General features: G+C 29.8%; 1 protein-coding gene across 1 annotated transcript; it reads left to right on the top strand.

Annotated features, from left to right (window-relative positions):
* The first annotated feature begins 4,480 nt into the window (after positions 1-4,480).
* LOC129303310 (cinnamoyl-CoA reductase CAD2-like) lies at positions 4,481-7,500 on the top strand. The gene is made up of 6 exons (XM_054942535.1): positions 4,481-4,769; positions 4,883-5,055; positions 5,138-5,323; positions 5,412-5,574; positions 6,156-6,342; positions 6,971-7,500. Exons 1-6 carry the CDS (start codon positions 4,661-4,663, stop codon positions 7,110-7,112), a joined length of 960 nt encoding a protein of 319 aa, XP_054798510.1. The 5' UTR covers positions 4,481-4,660; the 3' UTR covers positions 7,113-7,500.
* Positions 7,501-11,714: the final 4,214 nt, after the last annotated feature.

Raw genomic sequence — 11,714 nt, 5'->3', positions numbered from 1 at the left:
ATCCAAATTCCTAATCCTTTACTAATTACCAATCTACCCCTGATTAATAGTTAATCAAAAGATTAAGAAATTAGGATGTTACATTAAAGACTTATGCCAATCTATGACTTAACTCTTGAAACTAGTCCTAGTTCTTGCCTTGATCATGTTCAATGCCTTAAACTAATTAAGATTATGATATCAACTAGAGTTTAAAACTTAAATAATAGCTAATGCATATCCAAACAACAAGAGATTGAAATGAAAATATGTATTTATTCATCAAAACCTTGAGGTATAAACACAAACACTTAGAGTGCACAACTAGTTTAAGAATCAAGTACATATCTTCTTCTTTAAACAAGAAATTTGGCCAATATAAGACAACTAAAACCTAGATTGAATCATCAAGAATGCAAATGGAAGAATCAACAAAGAAGATGAGAAGAATAAAAAGTAAAATGAAATGAAAAATAGAGTTAGAAAAACTCAAGCATAGGCTTCATCTCCTTGAAGAGCTTAAAAAAGATCTAGCTATTCGTGGATATTCTCTTCACAATCCATGTGGAGATTCCTCCTTGAATGGCTTCCATATCTTCAAACCTTGATTGAGAAAAGGAGAATGATACCTAGAAGTAAAGAGAATGAGAGAAAATGAAATGAAAGCAGATTTGAAATTGTGAAGTGAGAAAATGAATGAGTGATGGAAACAATATGATTTGAGTGAGTCCACTTTATAAATCATGTCCAGCTCGCTTGGTCAACATGTGAGGGTGTAGAATAAGTGAAAGAGAGTGGATTCTAGGTGATCGAAACCAAGGATAAATCTAAAACTACTTAACTATGGATTCAGACAAAATTTTAGATATCACACCATCTCTAATTTTACAATGCTTTTTATTCTCACGGTTACTACAACAAGTTCTCTCAATCTCAAAGTTCAAATCAAATTGATGTTGTGAAGACCTTATCATACACCAACAAACCAACAAAATCGATGAAAATACAACAACAAGCAAAGAAAAATAAAACACTAGATCTGAAAAAAAAATCCTAAAAAATTCAAAAAAATTAATGAGAAAAATAAAGAAAGAAAGAAAAACTAAAAACCAAACTCAAATTCAAGAACGTTGGCATATGAAATCAAACAATCATGAAAGGGACTTATCAATCTAGAAGCTTTTTGAGCTTGAAACTTTATGTTATATAATTATAGTATAATTGTCATTTTCAATAATTATAGCTAAATATTTGTCCTTATGCTTATGCATGATATGGACAATAAATTAAATTTTTCGGAAGATTCAACTTATTTTCCTGATACTTTTCTGAATAAATAAAAAGACGTTGTAAAAAGTAAAATAGATATTTAGAAAAATATTAGTATAACATATAAAAGTATGGGAACGAGAAAATGTAATTATTCATAAGTTTAATGTGACGTGACACGTGACTTCTTGTAATGTTTATGTTTTATTGATATTAAGTGTATTAACCAATTTATTAAATTCAACTATTAAGTGAGAATGACTTCTTCTCCACCATCTGCCATCAGTAAAAGGTGAAGAAGAAATGAAATAATGTTTATTGACGTGACTTCTCTATCTCGTTACCAATCTTTTGACACCGAATTATCTACAGGGTAAAAGAATGAAAATATTTACAAAATAATCAGACACTCGGTATTTTAAAATGATAAAAAAGATAAAAATATTTATAATATTAAATAAATAGGTATAAAAATAATTAGATCGTTAACTTTGACCTAATATCATTAACTTTAACTGTTAAATAATAACTGTGCATGTCACGTGTCAGTATTTACTGAGGTGGAGTAAAAAAGGGGTAAAAATACCCATGAAATCGTAAGCCAAGAGTAAAAATACTCATAACGTTACCAAAATTGGTACATAAGTGATCAATCCATCTAATCCCTTAAATATTGACCGTTTAGCTAATATCTAAGTAAAAGTTGACTATTTTTTTCACTGATATAGGCAAAAAATATTCCTAGATAAATTTCTCCGAAAGTTAATCGGTTATTGTATGAATATCATGTGAGAAAATTTTATTTTGACTGAATATCAAATTAAATTGCTTGTTTCTTTGCAATAGTGGCGAAAATTATTTAAAAATTTTAAATTTATTGTGGATGCAATTGCTTAAAGTTGTGATAATGTTCTTAAACTAAATATGCTCAGTCTCAATTTTCAATTTTGAATAACCTATCTCACTATATTAAATCTTAGGTTTTACAGACAAGAAAAATGAGTGAAGAGGGAGAAAGGAAGGGAGTGAGATACATGGTGATGGAAAGAAAGCATATGGCATTAATTTTGACGGATTGATTACTATTGCACCTACTAAAGTAACATTATAGATACTCATACAATGAGATTAACATCCATAAAAATTTATTCAGGAATATTTTTTGTCTACATTAGTGAAAAAAATACTCAATTTTTGCTTATGTGTTAGTTAAACAGTCAACATTTAAGGGATTGGATGGATTGATCACTTTTGCACTAATTCTGATAACGTTGTAAGTATTTTTGCTCCTAGCCTACGACCCTTTTTTAGTCCACGTCAGCAAAAACTGACATGTGATATACACAATCAGTATTTAATGGTCAAAGTTAATAATGTTAGGTCAAAGTTAATAGTCTGATTACTTTTGTACCCATTCATTACTTTTGTACCCATTCATATAACGTTATAGATATTTTTGTCCTTTTCATTACTTTAAGATATTAGGTTCCCGTGGCTGATTACTTTATAAGTATTTTTGCCCCTTTACCCTTTTATATATATATATATATATATATATCTCCCCCAACCCCCCTAAAAAAAGCACTGTATTTGTCATAATTTACCTATAAAGAAAATGAAAAATCAGGGTGATCAGCCTAATTATTATTCATTCCATGTAAGCCACTTTTAATTATTTCATTAAAATTAAAAAAATATTGAAATTATTGACAGTGTTTGAAAAGAAAAGAGAATTCTCAAATTAAATAGTAATCTTTAAATACATTTTTCTCATTTAAAACTGTAAAAAGTTAATAGAATAAAATAATTAATAATCTATCTATTATTTTATATATAATTGCTTATAAAAAATTATCAATTTTTTTATAAATTAATTTATACATGCACAAGAAGAAGCAGTTTTTTTTCCCTAAAGTATGCATTTAATTATTTAAATTTACATAAGTTTTCATTTTAATCTCATATTTTTATAAAATATCTTTTTAATCTTTTAATTTTACAAAAAGAATCGGTTGAGGTTCATTGAATCAATCGACTTACTGGTAGCATATAACTTTAATTTGTTTCTTTTTTTGTACCCAAATAATGGAGGTTTATACATTATGTATGTTAGTCCTTGAATCCTATTGTGGTAATTATTGCTAGTTTTATTCATAAAAAATTTTTACATTTAATTTTTAAATATTAAAATAATATTTTTAAATGTTAGCATATTAAATTTAATTTTTTAAAAATAATAATAATTAATATAAAAAATAATTATTTAGAATTAATAGTGTTAAGATTAAATAATTAAAAAATATTTTATAAAATTAAAATAATAAACTAAAACCTTGGGCAAAGATGAACGATTACAAAAATAATTTGATTTTAAAAATATATATATATATATATACTCTCTCCGTTTAAAAATATAAGTCAATTTTTGAAGAGTTGGATGTTTAAAAATGTAAGATATTTTTAATCTTTCGAGGTGTAATCATTACCTTTTTTTTAAAAGTGCTTCCATTGATAGTAACTTTATATTTATTATAGGGTGTTTAATAAGGATAAATATGAAAAGATAGAGTTAATTAAAAAGTAGGTAGCTATTTTATTAAAGGATAAAATTTGACTAAAAATTTTTATATTTTAAATGGAGGGAAAATATGATGGGGGATGAACTTAAAAAGTTGAGATTTAGTGCCTGATTGGATATTTCATTTTCTACATTTCAAAAGAACTTTTATGACTTTTAGAAAGTAAAAGTTGTTTGCCTACATTTTATTTCTAAATATACATTTTAAAAGTCCATTCATATTAGCATTAAAAATCCTTTTTTAAAAAATTAGAGAGAGTTGCTTTTGACATTTTAAATGTGAGAGTTAAAATTTTTAACCAACTCTTTTCCATGTTGTCCCTTATTAATATTTTTTTAAAATGCAAATAAAAATATTATATATTTTTTAATAAATCAACATTAACATAAAAAAATCACATATGATAAAATTTATCTTTTTTAATAATTACACATTTAAAAACATTTTCTATCATATATTATCCAAATAATTTTTAATTTATCAAATTGATTTTTAAAAAATTATTCAAACACAAATCTTATTATAATAATTAATTTTTAATAAATTAATTTTTATCATTTAAACTTTTTATAAATAAATTTTTATCAAATTAAAAACTAAACGCTTCCTTAGATAATGAAGTCATAATACAAAGTTCGATATTGATGCAGTAAGTTTCTGCAGTTCGCAAGAACACGATTCGATTATCACTTTATCCCCAAACACAAGGACAAGGTGGGCAGAGGGTGGAGATGCGTCCTGGCTTCACAGTTCTGTAAAAAGACACCGTTCCACTGTGTTTGATTTTTTTTACCGGTTACCTCTGTCAGTGTTGAGTATCCAAGAAATACGGGATGTCGAAGTTGGTGTGCGTCACCGGCGGCAGCGGCTGTATAGGCTCATGGCTCGTCCATCTCCTTCTTGAACGTGGCTACACCGTTCACGCCACCGTCAAGGATCTAAGTTACGATCACCTCTTCTTCTATTTCTCAATCATACATCGTAAAGTGGTACTGTTAATTCGCGTTGTTACTGCACAGTTCTTTCTTAATTTCTGCTCTTTATCTGAATGATAGATGATAATTCTGAAACAAAGCATCTGGAAGCTTTTGAAGGCGCTGAGGCTCGCCTCCGTCTCTTCCAGATCGACCTCCTCGATTACAACTCCATCGTTGCAGCCGTCGCTGGCTGTGCCGGCGTTTTTCATCTCGCTTCTCCTTGCATTGTCGATCGAGTTCAAGATCCTCAGGTCCAATATTCATTTTCGATTCCTTTAAATTTGGTTGATAATTTCTGAATTATTTGTTTTTTTTTTTTTCCTTTTCCCGCAGAAGGAGCTTCTGGACCCGGCGATTAAAGGCACAATCAATGTACTCACGGCGGCTAAGGAGGCAGGGGTGAGCCGTGTCGTAGTAACTTCATCGATCTCGGCAATTACTCCGAGTCCTAAATGGCCATCTGATGTTATTAAGAATGAAGATTGCTGGACCGATATTGAATACTGCAAGGAAAACCAAGTGAGGGTTTATTTTTTATTTATTCTTGTTGGTTTTCGTGTTGTTATGTATAGATGTGTGACTTCAGCTTTGAACTGTTATGGACCAGTTATGGTATCCGATTTCTAAAACATTGGCTGAGAAATCTGCTTGGGATTTTGCTAAGGAGAAAGATTTGGATATTGTGGTGGTGAATCCTGGCACTGTCATGGGTCCCGTGATTTCTCCAAAACTTAATGCAAGCATGATAATGCTTGTACGTCTGCTTCAAGGTAAGTATTCTCTTGAAAACTAACCATTTCCAATCTAGGCATGATGATGGTTGATTTTATATATACATATATATGTATAAATATCAATTTGAACTTTTGTAAAATTCAGTAGGGCCACGGGGGCATATATGAACCATTGATGTGTCAAATTTGATGCAGTTGGTCTATGCGATGACTGGTGTAATCTTGTAGCCTCTACAATTCTATTTTTGAAGACTGAAATTTCCAGCTATATCCTTTCTATCTTTGCTCGTTCTGTTTTCTACTGTCTAGGCAGATTTATCAAGGGTGGAAAATGAGTGCATATATAGGGGGTATTTGATTTGCATTTCTGGGCATCTTGGGGGTAAGAACAGGCCATGTAAATGAGCAGTCCCCCTAAGCTTTCAAAGTCTCAATGCCATGCCTCCTAAAGATCAACCTATTTTCACTTCAATTATGCTTGATTCTTTTCTGACCGGAAAAATTCCTTCTTGTTAGGTTCTGCCAAAGTGTACTTTGAATATAAAAACTTATGCTTCTGGATCTGGCTTTAGATTTTCTGGAATTACTACTAATACTCTTTTGTGTTCTTATTGCAGGCTGCACTGACACATATGAGCACTTCTTTATGGGATCAGTCCACTTTAAAGATGTGGCCTTAGCTCATATTTTGGTGTATGAGAACAAAGCAGCTTCTGGCAGGCATTTGTGCGTTGAAGCTATCTCTCACTACGGAGACTTTGCAGCAAAGGTAGCTGAACTTTATCCAGAGTATAATTTGCCTCGGTAAGGAAACTGACACGCCTCAGAATTGCAAAATTTAAGAAAATAGCATGCATCGTTGATAGGGAGTGCTGGGATGAAGGAAGCTCGTCTACATGACTTAATGAATAAACACACTGCCTTCTTCTTTGTCATTGAACAACTCCGTTCATGCTGGGAGAAATATTTTTCAGCAATTGACATGTGAATTTTGCATGCCATCAATCATCAGCAATATTTTCTTGGTTGAATTATTAATAATTTTACATGATGCTACATCGTTATCTACTTCCAAAAAAAAAAAAAAGTACATACTATAGCTTGCATTAGACTTCATTCTCACATGTGGAAGAGGAAAAAGTTTTGTCAATCAGAGTATGGTTTGAAGTGAACTTCTTGTTTTAAACCTGCGGAATACTGTTGTCCGTGTGAATACATCGCAGTTGCATTAAATCATCCTGGTTTATTACCCCAACTGCAAAACCTCCCTAATCAGAAGTTAATAATTCAATCTAAGCTATTCCATGTAATTTAAAAAATAGCTCCTCTGTTGAATGTAAATAGATTACAGTAAAGCATATTGAAGGGTTGACCCTTATATTCCAGAACTTGTTCAACTGAATTTACCTCTTTTGTTTTCTTTTCTATGAAGTTTGCCTCGAGATACCCAACCAGGATTGTTGAGAGCTAAAGATGCATCCACGAAACTGATGGATTTGGGTTTGAAATTCATTCCAATGGAGCAAATTATCAGGCAAGCCGTAGAGGACTTGAAGAGCAAGGGGTTCATTTGATCATTTCTTGAATGACTCATTTCATAGCAACGAGAATGAGTACTCATCGGAGATGGCACGATTAATGAATGTACAATAATGTACAAATGGTTATGAGAGGTTATGGGAGCCCATAACTTGGTTGGTATGGATCGATGTTAGCTTAACCAAAATAATGTTTGACTGTTTACCCAATGGCTCTGCAAAATCTAGTTGGACTCTTAGATTGTGATGTGTTTTACCGGTGTAATCTTGTAAATTAAAGTCAAATGTTTTTCCCCCCTTCATCGCCCCATATCTTGGGAAATTTGGTGGTGTTATCGCATCCCATCCAAATTAATTTGAATTTTCACTGTGTTAAATTATTATTGTCAACAACAATCTCATGAGTATTTAGGGATGCTTTTGATATATTTTTTGTTTTTAATGTGACTATTTATCTCAGGACTCAAACTTGAGATTTTATGATAAATTAATTAAACTTCCTCAACTAGTTGAGTTAAGAGACTCCTTAAATCAAATGTGTCTGAATGACTCAGAAACAATAAAAAAATAAATAAGTAAAGTTGCTGTTAAGATTTTTAATTTTCCAAGTGTATATGACATGATTTTTTCTTTTTTTTCCTTACAGCTCATTAATCTAGTTGTTAACCTCAACTTATTAACTTATTTTTGAAATGTAAAATTTTAATAAACCACTTGTTTTATATTTTTAAACTAGGGTTTTGTCCAGAATAATCGATTAATTTTTGTATCCAAGTAGGCACAAAATGGAGGAGATCTAAATTTTATGAAACAAGACATTTTTCTTTGAATATAACGAAAATTATATAAAAAAGAAAGTGAAATACAATTAATATAATTAAAACTAGCAATCTGACGTGGGAGCCAAGACTCAGAGTTTGAGGAGGGGGCATCAAAAATTAAATAAGAAATTGAGGGGAAACAAGAAAGAAGGTTATTGATGTCCTTATTGATAACTAAATGTGAGCAGCATACACGATATAGTCGGAAGAAAATTTTCAATTTGCGAATGACGTTGAGAGAAAAGGAGAACAACTCATTTTCAGTAGAGAAAATCTTTGACTTAGTGAAGCACAAATCGAAAGCAATCATTTGCAAAGAAAGCTTTAATTATTACTTTCGCATAGTTTAGGTGATAATTTGTAGAATTCGAGCATTGAATTAACAAGATTGAAACCTGTGATTTTGGAGAATTACATGATGTGTTGAGAGATGACAAATTGAGAATGGATAAAAGCTAGGGAGCATGGTTAGAGTAAGAGGAAAGCGCGTTCTTACAGCCCAAAACCAATACAAAGTCCAGAGATATTAAGCCCAAGTCAAAGTCCAAGATCACAACGAAAACCAAAAGGAGTAACACCACCACCCCCCCAGGGGGGGAGGAGGAGGAGGGAGAAGGCTAGATAAGGTAAAACAGGCTTTAAGTATTGGCGGGATTTAAGTAGCGTTTCAGGATTAAACTTTCCCGATGCAACATGGTAGAAAATTGATATTTCGTTTAAAAATATAAAATATTTTTTAAAAATTTAAATATTTTAAATTTTAATATTTTAAGGTATAATTAATGTGCTCTTTTTAAAAATATCTCTACTAAATATCACTTTATGTTTATTTTAAAATGAAACACCCTATAATAGGAATAAATTATAGAAAAATTGTGTTAATTTAAAAATAATTAACTATTTTATTAGGGAATGTAATTCAGTTAAAAATACTTTATATTTTTTAATGAAAGGAATAATAATAATTTAATTATTTTTTAATATCTCAAAACTCAATAACAATTTGAAATCTATAAATTTGACATTGTAAGTAACATTAAATTTATGAAATTAAGAAAAATAAATATTGATGGCAATAATTATTTAAAGAATAGAAGAAGAGTTGAAAAAGAAAATCATGCAGAAAATTTTAAAGACATGGGCAATATTTAAAAAAATAATCTATGGGACTTTATAATTTCTCTCAATTAGGTTTCTATAATTTATTTTATTTTAACCGAGGCTTTATAATTTTATCAATTAAATATATCAATTCATAAATATTAAAATTATTGATTTTTTTCTTTTGAAAAATAAAAATTTTATATTTATATTAAAATATTATATAAATTTAGCTTGAATTATATAATTTTAATAACTCAAAATTTATATAATGGAGTTATGCCGTTTATATAACTTTTATATATATATATATATATATATAAAATTTTTGTAAAAATTAGTAAAAATTTAAACATTGTATTTAATCAATTTTTCTTTTTCTTTTAAAGTATCAAATCAAATTTTGTATAAATTTTAAAGGTCTTTTTTAGTTAGGAATTAGCATATATATTTTTAGTGAAATGGAATTCACATATTTAATTTATCAAACAATAAAAAATTGATTAAAAATAATTTATAAGAACTAATTCAAAATTTGAAAAATATAAGATCCTATAAACTATTTTGGGTAAAAAAAGAAAATTAACCTCTAAACCATAGGTTCTAGTATGTCTGAAACTTTAAACTCATTTTTTAATACAATGCATTGTTTTTAAACTCAGACTGGACCTGTTAGTCGGATCGACAAACAAGCAAATCGGTCGTTCGTCTAATCCAATTTTTATTTTAAGGTGGCCTCGACTGACTCAAGTGACCTAAGATTAACCCAAATCTATTTGCCCAACCCCACAAGTCAAATAGGTTGGGGGGTTGAATTTTTTAAAAAAATTTTGACCCTAAAACAACATTGTTTTGGGGTTAGAAAATATTAAAAAAAAAAAGCCCTAATGAACCTCTTCTCCATGTTTGACTCTCAAATTTGGACCTCTCATGTCCATTGCTCCATTCTCGTTCTTTATTCCTTCACGTCTTTAGTCATCTTTTCCATCTCGCTATGCTCTGGCAAGGGCAAAGTCAAGAGTTATGAATAAGGGGGTTAAGATTAAAAAATATATATACTACAAATTTTTTTATAAATTTTAGGGGGTCAAAAGTATATAACCTATATAATACAAAAAAATTAAAAAAATTGGAGGGCCACGACCCATGCTGGTCCCCCTTCCTCTGCCATTGATCCTCAACCATTTTTGAGTGAGCTTAAAGCAATTGCACTGAGTTAAATAGTGAGCTTCAACTTCAAGCAGTTGCTTTGTTGGTCGTCTCATCTCTAAGCTTCAAGCTTTATGGGTCTTGACTCTCAATTATGGAGCTTCAACTCGTTTATTGTTTGTTTGTGAGATTGCATCCTCAGTCATCATCTTTCCTTAATTATTATTGCACCTTCGCTTCTTGTTAGTCATTCCTTGTCAAACTTGTCTCCACCTTGCTTTTTTTTAGGGTTGATAATTTGGGCCAGCTCAAACCCACTCGAAAAAATTTAGGTCGAATCCAAAAAAATATATTTTACTTTTTTATATATAAAATAAAGTTGCATTTTTCTGCAAGAATTTTATGTTGTATTATATTATTTTGTTATGACCAGTTTGACCCCGATTAAACCCCTAACTCCTGATCTCGACTGGTTCAATAATCGGTTCGGTTTTTACTACCTTGGTACAGTGTTTCTTTTCAACTTTTAAAAATGATGTAATCTAATCCCTATGATTAACAAAAGTTACCTTTAATTGTTAATGACCTTAACAAAATGTACTTTTTTATTATTTTTTATTTAACTAATGGTTAAAGTTAACTTTTATTAATGATAGATGTTAGATTACATTGCTTTCAAAAGTTAAAAGAAAACATTAGATTAAAAAAAGTTTATGATTTTAAACGCTCTAGAATTTATTGTTTAGGGGCCATTTTTTCCCCTATTATTTTTGTGTATATATATTTTAGATATAATTTGTCTTCACTTATTTCATGTGTTGGATTCATACTCTCTCTTACAACGGTGTTTTCATAACACGACCTGGGTCACGTGTTACACTTATTAACTCTCAATGACCTTTGCCAATCTTACAGGTTTGGGCCACCATCATTTCTGCTCATCGTATCAACACAATAGCCCATAGAAAAGTAGGATAATAAATAATGCAGGAGAAGGAATAAATGTCCATTTGTCCCACTTCCGGAGGCTGGAATATCTAGTTATCTGCTATTCTACTTTGCTCAGCCAATCAGGATTCCGTTTCGGTGCTCACCTGCTCAGCACCAATTAACACTGCCGTTGCAGTGTTAATTTTTTTTCTTCTTTTTTTTAAACCACAAAATTATTATAATAGTAACATATAAATATGATAAAATTATTATTTTAATATTAATAAATAAATAAACTTAACTCGTTAAAACTTGACCTGAATAATTTAGATAAAAAGTTTGGTGTTGAACAATTAATAATTATATTAAAAATATTTAAAAAATGACATAAAGTTTAAAATAGGAGTTAAGTCTAACAAAATAAGCTAATTTCTCATAATGTAACAAATCATTGGTTGAGTTTTTATTAAAAGAAGTGTATATATTTAATACTTGACTGTGTTTTGAATGATATTACCTCTCGTAAACCAACAACTGTTCAAAATTAATAAAATAAAAAATATTTTATATTCCCTCCATTTAAAAATATGAGGCATTTTTAATTGAATCTCACCCTCAATAAAGTAGTTACCTATTT

Source organism: Prosopis cineraria, unplaced genomic scaffold (genome assembly GCF_029017545.1).
Source record: "Prosopis cineraria cultivar Desert tree isolate PC_DT_omini unplaced genomic scaffold, ASM2901754v1 PC2, whole genome shotgun sequence".
Taxonomy (NCBI): Eukaryota; Viridiplantae; Streptophyta; class Magnoliopsida; order Fabales; family Fabaceae; genus Prosopis; species Prosopis cineraria.
Note: the sequence above shows the minus strand (reverse complement) of the source record. Positions and strands in the feature narration are given on the sequence as shown.